General features: G+C 40.9%; 1 protein-coding gene across 5 annotated transcripts in view; it reads right to left on the bottom strand.

Annotated features, from left to right (window-relative positions):
- Positions 1-19,196, bottom strand: part of ATP8A2 (ATPase phospholipid transporting 8A2) — a 313,460-nt gene that overhangs the window by 82,894 nt on the left and 211,370 nt on the right. For all 5 annotated transcript variants that reach the window (XM_074535255.1, XM_074535256.1, XM_074535257.1 and 2 more), the window contains 4 exons: positions 18,995-19,073; positions 15,286-15,347; positions 14,903-14,959; positions 11,112-11,219 (listed from right to left, as the gene is read on the bottom strand). In XM_074535255.1, the coding sequence (XP_074391356.1) occupies positions 11,112-11,219; positions 14,903-14,959; positions 15,286-15,347; positions 18,995-19,073 (306 nt within the window). The remainder of the gene's footprint in view (positions 1-11,111; positions 11,220-14,902; positions 14,960-15,285; positions 15,348-18,994; positions 19,074-19,196) is intronic.

Raw genomic sequence — 19,196 nt, forward strand, 5'->3', positions numbered from 1 at the left:
TTGTTCTTGTGGGGGAGTTCAACTCACTAAATGTCTACTGAAATACAATACAGAGGAAACAGTCTAGGTGACCTGCATAGTGGAAAAAGGAAAGGCTGTGGACCTTGTCTATTTGGACTTCAGTAAAGCCTTTGACACCAGTTCCCACACCATACTCCTGGAGAAACTGACTGCTCATGGCTTGGATGGTTGCACTATTTCCTAGGTAAAAAGTCTGGCTGGATGGCTGTGCCAAGAAAGTGGTGGGGAATGGAGTTAAATCCACGGGTGGCTGGTCACTGGTCGTGCTCCCTACGGGTCAGTATTGGAGCCAATCACATTTAATATCTTCTCATTTATCTGGATGAGGGGGTAAAGTGCAGATGACACCAAGCTGGAGGGCAGGAAGGCTCTCCAGAGGGACCTGGACGGCACGGATCCATGGGCTGAGAACAGCTGTATGAGGTTTAACAAGGCCAAGTGCTAGATCCTGCACTTGAGCCACAACAACCCCAGGCAGCACTACAGGCCAGAGGTAGTGTCTGGAAAGCTGCCAAGCAGAAAAGGACCTGGAGGTGCTGGTCAATAACTGGCTGAACATGATGGAGAGTGTGCCCAGGTGGCCCAGAAGGCCGATGGCATCCTGGCCTGGATCAGCCAGGTGTGGCCAGCAGGAGCAGGGCAGTGACCGTCCCCCTGTACCCAGCACTGCTGAGGCCACAGCTCCAATCCTGTGCTCAGTTCTGGGCCCCTCAGTGCCAGAGAGACATTGAGGGGCTGGAGCGTGTCCAGGGAAGGGCAACGGAGCTGGGGAAGGGTCTGGAGCACAAGTGCTGTGAGGAGCAGCTGAGGGAGCTGGGGGTGTTTAGCCTAGGCAAAAGGTGGACCTTAATGCTCTCTCTACAGCTACCCAAAATGAGGTTATAGCTAGGTGGGGGTCAGTTTCTCACCCCAGAAAAAAAGTGATAAGAACAAGAGAAAATGGCCTCGAGTTGTGCTAAGGGAGGTTTAGATGGGCTATTAGAACAAGTTTTTTCATTGAAAGGGTCCTCAGGCATTGGAACATGCTACCCAGGGAAGTGGTAGAGTCACCATGCCTAAAGGTATTTAAAAGACATGCAGATGTGCACTTGGGGACACTTGGCAGTGCTGGGTTAATGGTTGGACTTGACAACCTCAGAGGTCTTTCCCAACCTTATGGTTTTATGATTCTGTTAAAGCTTGATGGCAGCAAAGAACTGGAGCATGGTGTGTGTGCAACTTTCAGTGTCTTCACTTAGAAGCTTCCTCTCAGTTCCCTCTTTTTCCAGCTTTTCAATATAATTCCATGCTCCTCATTAACATTTTCTTCCTTACACACAGCTGAAATCAAATACACTTGTCACTAAACTTTCATTGGGTCTTTGGAAAACATTTTGCATTTTGTGGCTGCCTTTCATATGCCTTTTGGTCTGTGTGAGGATGCCAGTGATTCACGAGTTCAACTGCTCTTCCCATGTGTTCTGAATGAACAGTAACGCTGAGATCCATTAGCTAAATGAGATTTTGCTTAGCCCCAAATAACAGCACTTTGTATAGGTACCTGATTGACAGAGCCTTATTTTCAGTTGTTCTGCTCACCACCAGATACCTGTCTGGTTATTCCATATATTCACTTCTCCCTCCTCCATGTTTTAAAATTTCTTATTATATATAATACAATTTTACAGAAGCACAATAGCAGTCAACTAAGTAAAATTATCAAAGAAATTCCTCTGATTTCTCTTTCAGAGTGGACAAACTTCACTTGAATTGGGAAAGGCTTTGCCTGAATGCAGCTCTTCTGAAGCAAAGCTTGAAGTAATTACTTTTCATGCTTCTCTGAAAGAGAATTAGCCTAAAAATATCCCTTTTGGTATATCTTTCATACAAATTCTTTCAGAACCCCACAACAAGATTACTCTATAGCTGAAAATAAAATGCCTAATACTGCTGGTTCTACTGAACGTACACAGACTGCTGGACAGAATGCTGCTGTTTATACTTGCTTATCCTCTTTGGTGTGTGACAACACTACTGTACAAGGTTTCTCTGCACTGGCTTGCTGACTCTACAATAAGCATGAAACTGTCTTATCTAAGCCATATCTCAGAAAGGGGAGATATGTCCAGAGCTGCAAGATGCTCAGCATAAGGCTGCAGCTCCTAATAGTGAAAGAAACTTCTTTTCCAACATCAGCCAACTGAGAGGTACCATTGCTGGGTTTTATGCTACAGAGACCAGTGGTGGCACATGTAAACATAACCAACCCCTCCACACTTTAGGCATTATATTATGGACAGCACCTGAATAATTTTCTCCTTTTCTCCTTTCAATCCAATTGAATCCAAAGAAAACACAGCTCTCTGGGGATACTCCTTCCTACACCTTCTGTCAAGAGTACTGGTATAAAAGCACCAGCTCAAGTGCTGCAAATACCCGAATGAGGAATTACACTCCACAAGCCAAATGGGTGCAGCAGTCTGACTTCCTGCACAGACTCAAAACGCCAAAGGCACTCTCAGAAGTGGCTGCATTCAGTTGCTTTTTGCCTGCCACATCCACCAACAGAGAGGCAGCATGAGATACCATCGTTGCTGTCAGCTCTTGAGTCACCACGAAAGCCATGGGGCCAGGCTGCTCTGGCTGACCCACACCAGCAGCCAGGGCACTTGGAGGGGCTCTACTCCTTCCAGCCTCACTACTCCTGTGTACCGATACTTGCCTTAGAACAATATGAGAGAGATCATTTCTACTCCTCAGGGCTTTTTGGATCAAATTTTGACATAATACAATTGGGGGGAAAAAAATGATCTCATGAAACATATACTTTAGGGAGGAAAGGGAATAAAGGTATGTTTCAAATTGATCTGGAAACATTTTCCCATGTGACCTAGTTATGCTTGTCTCTTACAAAAATGAAATCTGCTAGTGAAGGAAAGAAACAGTGGCATGGAGCACAAATTCAGCTAAACAAACAAAAAATCTTCCACAAACAAAACTCCTTTATAATATGTAAATTCAAATAAAAACATAACATGACCCTTCTGTCCCCAAGGAACGAAGGCAAAAACAACATCCCAACCAACCCCCAAATATCTGCTATGGGGGCTTCCCTGCATTCACAAGAAAACCAAGTAACTTAAGTGTGACCAAAGCAAGCCATAAAACCACTAATTCTAACTCACAGTCACCTCCTGCCCTCTGGAATAGATCCCATCTGCTGCTCCTCTTACTTTCTAAAGGATTCACAGCTTCATTGCTATGAGTTTAAACACACTTTTAAAAGCCATCTTCTCTAAACAATTACCCTGCCACCTTCCTTTGCTTCTGTCCTATCGATTATGGGAATGGCAGCACGCTGGTCTGCTTTCACATCCTCTCTGCCATGGCCTTCCTCATCATGCCAGATTGTTTAGGCAACAACATCCACACAGGAACAGGATATTGCTCCATGTCTTCACAGCAGCTGGAAATGCATCTGGTTTGCACACCTGGCAAGGTGGCAGAGCAGTGCTCAGCAGTGCCCACCTGTTGAGGCAGACCCACTCCTCCTGGCTACCAAGCCTCTTGTGCTGCCACCAGCCCAGCCTGTGCAGGACACTGCTAACCTACAAACTTCATCTGCTAAAGATGCTGCAGAGGCTAAGCGCTGCTCCATGAGAGGCCTAAAAACTGCCTGGCTGCTTTCCACTTTTCCAACAGAGGAACAGCTTTCTCTTTTACTGAGATGTACACAAACCCTTGTCATACACGACAAACCCACACTGTAGAGCTGCTTGGTTTTCCTCCTTAAGTTTCGAATGCAGAACACAGCCTACATCAGGAATGCTCTGATCCAGGAGACAAGTCATACATTCTTAGTTTGTCCTTGCTTGTCAACGGGGCTCAAAATACAGACTTTTTTTGTAGACATGAGCATAAGTAAACACTGCCTCTGGTACAATACAGTAGCTGTCTTTGTATATTTAAAAGGCAGCTGTTTCTAATTGAGAAAATATGGATTAGGATATCTTCCAAACATCTTTCCACGAACTTGCAACAAGGTTTTGCTACTTCTAAATATAAGAATAAAGCTATTTGGGAAAATTTTGAGGGACATGAAGCAATGCTGAACTCCAAATTGAGAAAATATGCAACTTCTGAAACACAGTCCATTACTACAGAATAGTAATTCCATCCTGAGTGAAGGAACTTGGTTCCTGGACACTGCTTTTCCCCACTCCAAAACCAATAAATCGAGATAACAGGCAATTACACTAAAGTGTAAATGCTCTGTATTTTCATTTAAGCTACTGAGCAGCATTTACATGTTAAAGCTACCTGATCTCCAAACCAGCCTTGACCAGACAGCATGGCTAGAGTCGCAGGTTACACCCTAACACTGAAGAAAAAATAGGTGACCACCTCTGCACCATCTGTACAACCTGTAGGTAACCATTCACAACCACTCCCTTTCCTATTGCTCCCCCATCTAATGCACTCACCTGCCAGCCACAGTTCTTCTGCAGAGCAGGGACCAAGAAGTGAAGGTGAACACATGAACATTTGAGAGAAGTTTGAAGCCAGCTGACTGCCTTGCTCTGCACTGCCAGTTTCCAAACCTGAACGAGTATTTATGCTTCTGGCTTAACACTATTTTCACATGGCTCTATATAGGAAATGCCAGTACAGTGCTGGGCACAGCTGCATATACAGTCCTGCTTTAAAGCCTTCATAAAATATTTCCTAAGGAGAAATTAAGTGTGGGACATCTTTCAGAAATATTTAGAACAAGTTTGTGTCAAAGTTGCCAAATAGGTAAAGGAGCATGTTTTGGGTGATTAGCCTGTGTTAAAATAAGCATGCTTAATGTATTAGTTTCACATTCATGACTTATAAAAATATTAATTTATCTCCATTTTTTCATCTTTGTGGTGTATGACATAGTACAATACAATGCCAGAGATCTAGAAGTGAGAGATTAATTTCTGAAAGCCATGTGTGGCTCATAAAAACAACAAATCCACTCCTTCAACAGATGCTTAAAAATATATGCATGCTTCGTTAGTCTAATTTGTCTGCTCAGAGCCTAATCCAAAACTGCAGAAAATGTTCCAAAACCACATCAAGTGCCACGGAGACCTCTGTGCATAATAACAAAAACAAACATGATCAGCAGGCATTAAGGACCTCAATCTGCAGGCGAAGTCTGATTTGCGTATAACAGCTGGATGAAGCTTTTTCACCAACCAAAGCCCTGACACCACAATGTAATGTGCAACTGATTGCAGACAAACAAACCACAATCAGAACAGCCAATTTTCTAACTAGCACCAAACTGTGGAAATATGAGAAGCCAGAGAGAACAACAACAGAGACCTCTGGAAAACAATTCAAATGTAGAGAGTAAGACAAAAGTATTCTGGACAACACAAAAATGTACATTAAGCTGTCAGCTTTGCAGTGTGGATTTGGAAGGGCAGTAATGTGAAACCTGTTTATTACACCACAATAATGATTATTATCTTGCCTCCAGGATTTTTGGGGGGTGTTTCATGTTGTTTCCAAGTCTCAAAAACCATGAAGTTTTCTCACATGCTTTGGTAAGAGCTCAATCAGCAAGATCTCAGAGTGCTTCAGATCAAAGGCCAACTACAAAACCAAACATCCAACCTGAGTCCATCACACCCTTTGTCTACATCACCTCCCTCCCTCAAAAGCCAACAACAGTGCAATAATCAAGGCAAGCCCATCTTGTTAATGCCATACGCACAGATGAATGGGAAGCTTTGCTAAAAAAAGGCACAGATGTCTTCTTAACAAGCCGTTAGAACAAGCAAGTCCTGCTACTGTCACATCACATGGCATCAACCAGAGATCTCCACTACTGGGATCTTTTAAAAAACATCTTTAATCCAGGTAAACTCCATCTTTGAAAGTCTTCATAAGAAGATAACCTAGCAAGAATCTGATAGTTCAACTGGACAAGAAATAACTATCTTCTGTCAAGGATGTGCAGAGCACTGAAAAATAAAAGCACACCTGCAATTACAGCTATGAAAGTGGCTCTTACATGGAGCTGTTTCAGCTATGCTCGTGGTAAAAGTATTTGGACTGTGATTCAAGAAGTCTTTCAAACGCAGCTGTACAAAGGTAACTGGGAAGTACAGCAGCCCCAATTTTAAAACATCCAGACATGAGGTTTTGATGAGATGGGCTTCCTAATGACATCCTAAGATCAAGATGATTGTTAAACCCCAGTTTTGCAACATGACCACATACAGCATAAAGCAGAAGTCTAAAAAATTAGAAACACCAACCTGCACTTTAAAATAACCACAGCACGTGTCTGTCTCAAAAGCAGATTAAAACCCTTTCCTTCAGGCAGAACCCATGAGACTGATACTCATCTTCCTAAAGGTATTTCCTTAATGGTAACAACAACAAATGAAGCAGACACAAAATACAACACATGTTAAGGCAAATAAACTGGAAGAAAGAAATCACAGCTATGTAGTTCTTTCATCATCAACAAGCAGATGCTTCGGAAGGGTGATAGGAATACTCCTTTTCCTGCCAACCCTACTCTCCCTTAAAACAAAAAACTTCTGCTCAAGGTGGGGAAAGAAGATACCTGTTTTTATTTATCTTAGATACAGTCTAGATCAAGACTCAAAGCATGAGCACTTTCAAAGCATCCTATTGTACACATATGCATGCTTTCAGGGACAGGTATTTAGACATGTGGGGGGTGGGAATACCTGCACACAGACTTTAATTCCATACAATGCACTATTATTCCCACGAACCTAAAGTATGCTTCAATTCCAATGAAGAAATCAATACAGAACAGAGCACTAGCAGCATATTTCTTGCATCATATGTATGACTCATATAGCAAATAAGCACAAATGCTAGCATTCACTGTTCCCTTCAGGGCATTAAATCTCCATCCCCAGGCAAACAAAATATCCAAGACTGCATGAGGGCAGGATGGTGGCTAAGGTGCTCATCAACAAAATACCACTGGGTTATGAGCTACAAGCCCTGTAAGTGGCACATTTTTGTACCACTTCTTCCAGATAATGAGTACCAAACTAGATAGCTCTTTTTAAAAACACAAACATCTACTTGCTTTCAAAAATCTGTGGTGGTAAGTCATAACTACCCAAAAGGCAGGAAAGGACTCATATATTGTAAAAAATACTGTTATCTGGAAGTGATCATTCAAAAGCAATCAGTTCTCATCAAAGCATCTTGGCTTTTGAAATTTTTTGTCTTTGGCAAGACAAAAAAAAGGCACCAACTCTTCTCAGTGTCACTGTTCTTGTAAATATATTAAAAAAGTTCACTTGAAAATATACAGAAATTCAGGAAAGCTAAGAGAGCTGTGGGGGCCTGAATATATGTTGTATTGTGAGATCAGTGTGTGTCTAGGTTACTCCAAACGAGCTGCAGCTGCAGGGTCCTTAGTTGGGCAACAGCTGTGGCTCGTGAGGGTAACTGAGATAAATAGGGGTGGGTCAAGAGCCCAAGAGGAGCCCCTGAGAAGATAGAAGAAGAGCCCCGGCAGAGAGGGAAGAACAACGCTGCAGCCAAACAGAGAGAGAGAGAAGGTATGGAATCCCCCGGACAGCCGAGAGCTGTGACAGCCTGAGAGCTGGGACTTTACATGTATAGCAGCCAGAGAGCGAAGATTGCAACAACTGGTGACCCCGTGTGAAGACGAACATGCAGCCAAACATCGAGAGAGAGAAGGTATGGAATCCCCCGGACAGCCGAGAGCTGTGACAGCCTGAGAGCTGGGACTTTGGAGTATCAGCCAGAGAGCTGGGACTATGATAGAAGATAAGACAGCCGAGAGCTGTGACAGCCTGAGAGCTGGAACTGTATGTATATTGTTATTGTGTAATTGTTAAAAGAAAAGGGGGGAAATGTGGGGGCCTGAATATATGTTGTATTGTAAGACCTATGTGGTTCTAAGTTACTCTAAACGAGCTGCAGCTGCAGGGTCCTTAGTTGGGCAGCAGCTGTGGCTTGTGAAGGTAACTGAGATAAATAGGGGTGGGTCAAGAGCCCAAGAGGAGCCCCTGAGAAGAGAGACAGGACTGTGCTGCAGAGAAAGGAGAAGAGCCTGAGAGCTGGGACTGCAGCAAAGATTACAACAGAGAGCTACCAGAGAGTTTGCTTACATTATTATTTCTGATACTATTAAAGAGAAATTGTGCATCTGAAAAGGTTCTCCCAAAGCACAAAGAGTTTTTTCCCAAAGTACCAGATGCATACTATTGAAAGATTTCAATTAAGGACTACTGAGATTTTAATCATGGCTTTGTCTTAATATGTCACAAGTACTCCATTCTTAATATTTTAGTGAAAATAGAAGAAATATATTGACTCTGACAAGAGAGAATAACTAAGTCGCTTTCCTTTGCCCTCAAGGAGGAAAAATGGTATTATATCCCTGTGAAAATGCTCAAGATATTATGGGCAAGAGAAAGAAATACTTAGTGCAAACAGTTTAACAAACCCCATCAGAATCAAAGCATCACATACTTGAAGTGTGCCAAGTTTCATGCTGACATTTGGTGAAACAACACAATAAAATGTTTTGCACCTCCTGTGCCTTCTACTAATGGCTCAAAGTCCTGGCAAGCACAAATGCTAATGACTATTCCAGCTAAAATCAGCTTCCTTCAAATGCTGTTAGATTTGCATAGTATGAGAATCTAAAATATCCTGGAGTTAAGTTAATTTGAAGATAAGCACATGAGCAAGATCTGAAACAAGAACAATGCTTTTAAGACACCTTATTATTTATAAATGAACAAAAGAATCCAGCAAGAGTAAAGAAATTGTTAAAGTCTAGGCAGCAGGGCAACTCATTTTACTGACTAGAGCCTAACACAGTCCCAGCTCATTTCACCATGAGCTGGTTTCATGACAGCAACTGATTACTCAAGAGACTCTGTGGGAGTTAATGCGAGTGGTAAACAAGCTCCCTTTACCTTGGGAGCTTTCCTTGATTTTACAAAAGGATAAAAGTGAAACAAAAAAAAAAAAAGAAAAAAAAAACCCACATTTTTCAACAGCTGCTCCTTCTCTCAAAACTACAAGAAAACTGGTAGAATGATATTGATCCCCTCTGGCACACACTGAAAGCCATAAGACAGCCTGTATTCAAAAATCATCTCTATAGAATGATCACCTATCCTTAATATTTTAGATTGATAATTACTGATCCACGTACACAGCTCCACAAGTACTGGACTGGGACACCCTACCAGCCAAGGTAAACATATTCTCCATTAAAAAAAAAAAAGGAGAACAGATTATTTTCATTTTGGCAAGATATTAGTACCACTTCTCAAGTCGTAATGTCAGAAAATCAGAGCATAAAACCAAAGGTTAAATACAACCATTTTCTAAAAACATAGTCAAGAAAAACCAAAGCCTTATTAATGTGAAGGTTTTGTTCCAAGACCTGTGGTTTTATATGCTGCAGCAAACGCTGATGACCAGCACAACATGAATTTTGCTTAAGTTCCAATAAAAAATAAGAGTCACTTTTGGGAAAAAAAGAAAGGCAACAGCAAGCTAAACCTCATAGCTTGGCCCCTCGTGTGTGAAGCAACATTTTGCCATATTGTCTATATATTAGAGGGCTGACATGTTAATGGCAGCACTAAAGTCTGCTGTGGAGGACAAGCTGTTCTCGAGTCTTTATGATACTAAAGTCAAATTATTGCCTGATATATGAAAATGTGAGTTAGAGCTACTGATGCTGTGTGCGCTGTGAAACATGCCAAGATCATCATGAAATACTAGGGGTGGGTAAATCTCAGTAGTCCTTAATTGAAATCTTTCAATAGTATGCATCTGGTACTTTGGGAAAAAACTCTTTGTGCTTTGGGAGAACCTTTTCAGATGCACAATTTCTCTTTAATAGTATCAGAAATAATAATGTAAGCAAACTCTCTGGTAGCTCTCTGTTGTAATCTTTATCTCAGTTACTGACAGACTGAGGCTTTGTCTGTCAGTCACTCACCTGCTCAGTCACTCACCAGCCTGTCAGCTGTCAGTCTCAGCCTTAAAAAGCTGTTCATGAAAATCTATCATAGCCTCCATTATCTTCAGTGTTTTAGAGCATAATAATAAAATATGTATTAAGCCAGAACAGCAACAAAACCATGCCTGACTGCTCTTGATGAATACAAACGTGGGAGTAATCTGAAAAATCTAATTGGCTTGCCAACACTTGAGATTTTTATTATAATTTTCTAGTACATAAGAGTATCAATCTAAGAATATAATTTCTTGAAATTATTAGATAGATAGCTTTTCCTCTTTCTGTATCCCATCTTTGCATGGAAGTCTAAACCTATAACCCAATACATTTTTCAGGTAAAGCTGAAAGCCATTCCAACCTCTACAAAAGGACTTTTTATCGTAAAATTACAAAATCCTTAATTGTTACAATTGTTAATTGCGATCCCCTTATTTTAATTATGCATTAATCTCTTGAGTGATTTTGACAGGCCTGCTATTCATTCTTCTCACTAGGGGTTGAAATAATGACACTGAAGGGAAAATTTTACTACCTGGAGCTCAGCTGACATGGAAGGAACAAATCCAGAATTCCTCCAGTACCATAATCAGCAATGTATCAGCTCTCCTGCTTCTGACCATCTCATTCTATTCTCAAGGAAATTCTGTTTGTTTAGAATGGATGAAGGCAAAAAGCAACAATATGAAACGAAACATATGGAAAAGAACAAACCCGTGACAAAATGAAATCCCAAATCAATTACAACGTTTTGTCAAACACACAAAATCTTGCCAGGACTAGACACTAACAAAAGAGCCAGGACTACTGCCATCACAGTGAATTGGGAATTGTCATGCAGTACCCACAGTGCATGTTATCATGGATGATGTCAGTTTGGGGGACAAAGAGAGCTCTTCTCATGAGGAGATTAAGCTAAATGAATATAGGGATTAAGAAAAGGTTAAAATGAAGCCCAAGCACTCTGACGAGAGCAGCAGTGCTTTGCTAGCATCATGTGAGCTCTGAGGCTGACAGCAGGGAGCTGTGCTGGGCTGTATCCCCAGAGCCAGGTGTTGGTACTGACCTGCCCCAGCATGTCGGGCGCGATGGGGAACGTAGGCCAGATGGCTGAGTACACGCCGAAGAACACGAGCCAGAGCACCATGCTTCCCCAGACGGCCAGGTGACTGAACTGCCAAGAACAGGGAGAGAAACGGAGTCAACACATGGCACTTCCTCCATTCACCCAGCCCAGAAGTGTTTCTCTGTTCAGGTCTCTGTCGGTCTCACTCAGGCCTGTCTACTGCTCTTGGTTTTGGGCCAGTAGCACAGGTTGTTCAAACAGCACAAACCACTTCTCTTTAATCTTTGCTTCATAGCAGGGCAGACAGATACTCTTCTCAGCCAATCTGTCTTATTTGGATCTCCAAAAACTCGTCAGTTTTTCCTTGGAACCATAATTTCTCTCATCTAGTTCCTGTATCCTGTCACGCACATTCCAGATTCAACATGTAAATCAAGGTAGGAATTTTCAAAGGCGCAGGTTAAAGTTCACATGGACAAATCCCCTATGGCCGTGTACACATACAAGCCATACACATCACTTACCTTCTCTGGAGGAAGATTCAGTGTTGTGTACTACCACAATCAACATCTACTGGTCAACTTTGCCTTTTTTTTTTGTTTTAAAGGTGTTCTAACTGATTTACACACATGCAATGCAGCTTACATCTTTACTGGTTCTTTAGTCTCTAGACTCACTAAGAGAAAATAAAAACTATTAAATGACCAAGAGCACATCCAGCAAAAACTTCTTCTCAGTGGCATTAAAGTAATTTTTCCTACACACCCAAACTGCTTTTCTGCTCAGATGATTTAAGTTGTTTTACTTTTACACCACAGTGAATGGAACCAGTAATTTCAGTTGTAACAAGCAACTGAGCTCATTATTGGCTCCAACTTTTCTGGATGCCAACAACTCCTGCGGCTGATGACTTTGGCTCCAATTCAGAGAAGTACCTGCATAAATCTTAATTACTAATTACATATGAGTTCAGGAACACGGGAATGAATTCACATACTGGGTGCTGGTGGACACAGCGTGTTTGTTCAGCTCTCAGCTTTAATATTTCCTACTGGATGACTGTGTCTGTTGACTTTCTGAACAGTATGTCTGAGAACTAAAGAAGTGTCTGATATTGTGTTCTGCTTGCTGTGAGATAAATAAAAACTTCTGGAAGAAGACTGCTCCTAATCTGCAACTGCTGGACATGCTCAGAAAGGACAGCTTTCTCCAGCACAGGCAGTGAAAACAAACAAGCAAAGAGCCTGCAGCATCAGTGCAGACTGGCAGATAGTTGGGATCAACTAGAGACTACCTTACAGTAGAAGCATTCATACAAAATGTCAGAGGCAATGGAAAGAACACTCTTCTAGGCACTCTCAGAAAGCTGGAATTTTGTGTAACCCTGAAAGTTGCTGGGCTAATAATAAGCAAGACATGGGATAGGCCCCTTCCTGAAGAGACACAGCGGGCAAGAAGATTTGTTTTCAAACTTTGCTATTTACTCTGTTTGACCCAGAAGATCTGACCTCAGTAAATAAACAACTCCTTATGTAAAACAAACAAACAAGAAACAAACTAACCAAAAAACCCCAGCCCCAAACCCCCAAATAACCATAAAAACCCTCCAAAATACCCACATATGTGCTCAATGAAGAAAGAAGGAAATTGAAGGATTTTTTTTAAAAACACTTGGAGGACAAGAGGGATTTTACCCTTTCAGTCTACTTGCTCTTCTGAAAACTGAGCACAATTCACGTCAAGATTCTGACTAGAAGCCCTGCCCTGGTGAGCCACTGTAATGCTCAGCTCCCCAGATAGCAAGTACTGCAAGGCTGCTGCAAGAAGATTTTTGCATAAAAGCTAGATAGAGTGTGTGGCTCTCCCATGTATCCTGCTTATCTGAAACAGTTGCTACAGCGGGGTAAAGCAGTGATGAAAAAAGCTCTTTGTATTTGGGAAAAAGCCTACTGCAGTGTTCCACATAGGTCCTAACGTAACATGAAGCTACTCCACTCAACTTCAATGTTTGGATTTTATTATCCATTATGTTGCCACTTTTATCAGAGACTTTCTTTCCACACTAACTACTGGATATACCATGGTCCCCAAAACTTTGACTGCGTTTTTTTATTTATAGTTTTCTGTTGAAACCACCTTGTTCTCCCAAGTGGCAGTGTCCCTCTCACTCTCTAGAACAAATTGCCTGTAACCAATCCGCTTGATGATGGAGAAGAGGCTTAACTCAGTGTTGTAAATTTAATACTCTTCAAGTAACCAGAAGATTCTCTGTGTGTTGATTCACTCATAGCTGAAACTATAACCAACATCAGATTTTGAGATGATGAGAGTCACTGTTCCAAGCAATAGGGCAGGATTTAGAAGTATATATAGAAAAAATGGATTCTAAACACAACTGTTGTGTGAATAACAATAATTTATCTGTAAAATGCCAGAGTTATAAAGCTCGAATATGGTATCTTTTAAAAAAGAAGTTTAGAAATAAGGGGCCCATGATTATCCTCAAGTGGCTGAAAAGACACCCATTACCTATCCAGGGAAGAGGAGAGAACTGAAACCATCAAAAAATTCACAACAAAACAGGATCTAAACAAGCTCACATGCATTCAATGCTGACTTGGTTATACACTTTTCTGGTGCACAAGGGATTAATTTAAGGATTTTTGCATTTTAAAATGTTGATACACAACACAGAACTGATGCATAAGCAACAGCAAAAAAACACTCAGATTTCATTTTCAGATGAGAGAATGGGGCAGAAAATTTTAACATTTCCCTAACAATTAAATAACCCATACAGACAGCATTTCATCTTTAATATTCAGAACAGATGTCAGCTCACTGATCTTCACAATTCCTCTGGGAGGAATGAAATAAAACATTTTACAACTAACACAAGCAATGAGGTTAACAAGACCTAAGCCAAACCCTTGAAGAAACTGGTAGAATAAGAATATGTGTCCTCAAAACATCTTAGCCTTGAGGGCAGAGTTTCTTTGTATGTCATGAAAACTGGATTCTCATAAAGTATCTTACTGGTGTGGAGAAAAAGAGACTCCATCAAAATTTAAAAAATTAGTGTTTCAGAGGGGCTAGGGGAAAGGAAGGGAGAAAGGTGTTGAAAGTTCATCAACACAGGAGCCCTTCCCTCCCTGTCCCTCACACACTTTGGAGCTCACTGCCCTGCTGGATTCTGTCACCTATCTGTAACAGAGCACTTGCCCATTTCAAGCCAATAACTCAAATCAAGGAAACAACAAAACTATTCAACTGACATCTTTATTACACTAAATTTCAAAAAAAAAACCCAAAAAAACAAAACAATTCAACCAATGTGGAGTCACCACTAGTTCTTTTTACCTGTATCAAAGACGTTTTCAAGCCTAGTTGTTTATCTGTGGGCAGACACTTTTCATTCCTTATTGCTTTAATTTTGAAGGAGCTACAGACTACAAAGGATAATTTTCTTGATGCATTTTCTTAAGCAATTTCAGTAGTATGTTGATTTCATGCAAAATTTTGCTCATTTTTAAGTAGAGATGTTGACAATATGCTTTTAGTGTGCTCTTCCCACTTCTGTCAAGCTGCCCTTTTTCATCACAGATATCGTGTGATCTACGAGTTCATTCCTCTCACATTCTGTACTTAGGGAGCTTAGCAGCCTATCCTTACATGAAAGACTTAATTAGAACTCTGAAGTCCCAAATGATTTTTAGTACTTCTTATCTGTATCAATACTCATTAGGGAAGAAGGTGTGATAATAAAATAAAAGACACTGGAAAGTACTTACTCTAGTCCATGCAGTTGTTTCCAAGCCAGCTTTCAGACAAACAGTGACTACAACATACTGCAAGGAAAAAGAAGAAAGAAGACAACTTCATTACTAACACCCTCAAATCCCAATCTCCCCTTTACACATAAAAAGCTACTACCATTTAGGCAGCAACCCAGGAACTTGGTTGGGGATGCAGAAAGGACAGAGCAGAAACTATTGTTGGTGTGTGTCTGGGAAAAACATTAAAAGGAAGAGGGAGAATCATGCACTTAGCATCAGGTTGATTTTTTTTTAAAAAATTCACATATTTTCTTCAGGTTTAGACCATTTTCTTGTGGTGAAAAAAAGGCTGGAAAGAAATTCTACCATTGAAAGATTGCTAAGATACACAAACTTACAGTGTAAACTATGTTTCCAACAAATAAATAGTCAACTCCCTGTCCATTTGTGAATACTGCATCTGAAAGAAGAAGATAAAGAAGATCACCTTTGTTGTCAGTTTATCAACAGAATGGACAAAAGAACAAGGAGATTTTCAGGAGAGAATAACTGGTCCCAACCTTTTCTTTCTGAACATCGAAAAGCACTCCTAGAGACCATGAGGTAATGGTAATGCAGAAGTCGTGCTCAGCTGGGCCTCAGACACGGTGCTTGGAGAGAGGATCCATCCATCCATAGCTCCAGTTGCCTGAAGCTGGCCTAGCAAAGGGGCAGTGTTCACCAAACCCTAACATGTAATTTGCTTGTAAGAGCTGAGGTATATCCCTGCCACTTTTTCTGTTGCTATCTGTCCTGTAGTGTCACTTCTAACAATATTTATTATTTGCATGCCTGTGATGAAAAAGCCGTAAAACACCAGCTGACTTGTGGTGAAAGAGAGCTGAGCTAAGAGCAGGGACAGTTTAATTTGTAAAGGACACATATCAACATGTACAATATCTCACTGGAGGTTAGTTCCATAGCTGAGCAGTACTCAGTCTCTGGCCACCCGTTCTCTATCAGCTGTGCACAAGGGTGAGTACATACATGCTAATCTATCATTTGGAAGTGCCAATCTTGGCAATACTTCAAATGTCATTTAGTCTCTCAGCCCTTGCTGAATCAAACTGTAACACCATGAAAACACATTCAACCACCACATGAATGCCAATTGAATTTGTACTCACAGGAGTTTTCAAGCATGATAAGTATTGCTATTTTCACATGTTTTAAGACAACTGCTAGGGAAATACATGAACAGCAGGGACAAAAAGGCTTATGATAAAACCTTGGATTCATTCCTAAACACATACTGCCCAGCAGTGTGAGCAGTTCTGCCATGATGATGCCTTAAGTTTTAGCTTTCATATTATCCAGATTCTGTCCTGCATTAGTATATAATTCTGAACTTCATATCAAGTGCTACCAAGTTCTCCTCACAGTTTAGTCAGACAAAACAATTTTTTTCCAGCCCAAGAACCAAGAACGCTGTTGCAGCTTCAGGCTCAAAAGGTATAAACAACAGCGAATTGAGGAGAGCAGTCTAGGAGGATAAGACTTAATGACCTGAAGCTGTAACTGGACAATGAACCCCAATATGTAAATGGACCAAAACTTATACAAGTGTGAAAACTCGTGACCCACTGTCCAGCTTGGGTGTAGTCTCAGCCAGGCTCCTGTAGTGCCCAAGGTGCATCCTTTGAAGGTCTTTCAATAAATACCTACTTTATTCCTTTAGCAATGTCTAGCCTCCATTCTAGGTAGCCTCTCAAGGCATCAGTAACAGTAACATTTTGTTAGATTTATTTGGAAAACTGGATTTGACATTCTTAAACAAAAGTTGTGTGCTGCAGGATCAGTAAATATTTAAGCCTATAAAGAAGAGTTCCTGGCACCCTGATCTCTGTGATGAAGATCCTGTCTAGCTTACACCTAAAAACCCTATACATTTATACAGTACAATTAACTCAAGCTTACTTGTTTTGTTTTCCTTCTACCATGCTGCACGTGGCTGTCTCCAAACAAGTGACAGGCTCTGAATATTCCCCAAAAGTTGCTAGTTCTGTATCTCTGCTTTCTTTTCAATATTAACTACTAAGAAACAGCAGCAGAGTGACTAAGATCGCAACTGGAGCTAAAGCCTGAGACAGCTGGGTTAGGAGCTGGCATGGTTTCTAGCCACTGGCATCCTCCTCAGCCCAGCTCCTCTGCAGGGGCTTCAGGCATTTACCACATCATTCAGGGACACACCAAGATTTTACAGTCACCTGGCTCTTTCCCCTGGCGCCCATGAAATAGGTGGAGAGCACTAGGGAACTTAGTCTCCCATGCCAATTGAATCCCCTTGGTGCCAAAGGGCTCAGTTTAATGAGAAAAAGGCATGCCTAAACTCATCAGTTTTGCTAGAATAAGCTGACATGACACAGCCATGCTCTGGTGTAACATCACAGTGAACATTTAAATAATTGAATATGTTTTCCTGTAAGTCTCAACTTCTTTAGAGTTATCTATTTTAATGCAGCAAGTTAATGTCTTTATTTTTCAGTGTTTTCCATGACCTTTCACTTTGGGAGGCTATACAGTCCTGAAAGGAATGATATTTGTGCTAATGAGAACAGCAGCATGCTCAATGAACATTCATTTCTGAAGGCAGACAAGTGCCCATTCCTAGACTACATGTACTTCACATCCTAAGGAACTCAAGAGGTTAAGAATCATCCCAGTGTGAATGGCACATTTTTGTCTCTGGCACTGAAATCCTTCTTGCACTTGGAAATGCAAAGAAACTTGAAAATTCAATATTCATTCCTCTCTGGAAAAAAACCCGAGCAATTTATACAAAGGAAGTCAGAAAGTTAGCCTCTGAGCTGGTATTTCTGTCTTATAATTCTAATTGTTGAAATTTAAACCATATTATCTATTTGGGAACTACAAAAACCTCTATGGAAGACTATGTAATTTTAACTACAAACACTACAGATGTTAACCTAAAATTTCTGCAGTTGAATTTTAAAAAGAGCAATTCAAGGTTAACATTTATCATAAAAACAGTGTAACAGAACAACACAACTCCTCAAACCAAAACAAAAACCAACCAACCATAAAAGCCCCTCTCCCACAAAATGGAACCTTCTTTCAGCCCATGTACAGATGAAAGGCAAGTCCCTGTGTTATATGGTCCATCAGCCATCAAAGTTCCCACTGAGGATATGATACTGACATTTTGATCAGCCGAGTAGCATGAACCTAATCCCCACAAGTATCTTTACTATCATGCCTCTGACATGAGCATTTGTCTTCCCTCCCTTTTTATTTCTTTCACCTCCTCCCCAGTTAGTCCATTCTGGAGCCTAAAAGGTTTTCTTAAAATCAGTGTTTTCCACGAAGGAGTTTCACTTGGAAAAAATTAATGATTTTAGATAAATATTCTCGTCACCAGCCCCAAATTCCTCATTTCATCTAATGCTATTTCTTACCACAATCAAAGAACAGATTTCCAGCGGTTTTTCCCACCCACACAGCTATACTGGAAAGCTAGGTAGTAACCACATGGGACTTACTGGTCCCTGAAATACCATGTAGCAGCATTACCCTGAAAAGTTGCATTACCCTGAAAAGCAAGACTTAATAATAACCCTAATTTGTACACCAAAGAGTCTTATTTCCCCAGTATCTCTGACTCTTGATCTGGTTTACTTCCATTCCAGCCAGTTCTTTTTCACAGTACTGCTTTATGGAATGGGGGAGTTCCAACAATATATAAAGCAAATGGTTCTAAGGCAGCTGCTGTAAGAACATTATTCAATCGAATGCTGAGCTCTCAACACACTACCGTAAAAAAAAAGAAAAGGCATTTCATAAAACATCACTCAGTATTTGGGTAAGACTTCTTAGCAAAGCAGTAGTTTCATTTTTCACCTATTAAAGTCACTATATGAACAATAATTATGTTAGATTAGAATAATTTCTGAAAGCCACTAGACAACCTGCCAAGCTCAGCAGCTAAAGACTATTGAACTGTCTGGCAGCATTATTTCTTGGGACTTGTCACGACCCCCCTTCTGCAAACACACTGGTTCTGTAAGACTGAACATCAGTTACTCACATAAGAAATAATGAAGCCCTTACCATGCTCCAGCACTTTCAGTGGAAACCAGAAAAGAATGATGGAATGGATGAGGGCATTGATGCAGTGACCCCAGAAAACCTGAGGGAAAACAAACCAAGCCATCAGTAAAGTCCAAAACTCTTGACCTCCCTCTAACTCCTAACAAACACTTCATTGTGTAGTTTAGAGTCAAAAAACGTTTGTCCTGAAGTGAAATACTCA

This window comes from Zonotrichia albicollis, chromosome 2, assembly GCF_047830755.1.
Source record: "Zonotrichia albicollis isolate bZonAlb1 chromosome 2, bZonAlb1.hap1, whole genome shotgun sequence".
Taxonomy (NCBI): Eukaryota; Metazoa; Chordata; class Aves; order Passeriformes; family Passerellidae; genus Zonotrichia; species Zonotrichia albicollis.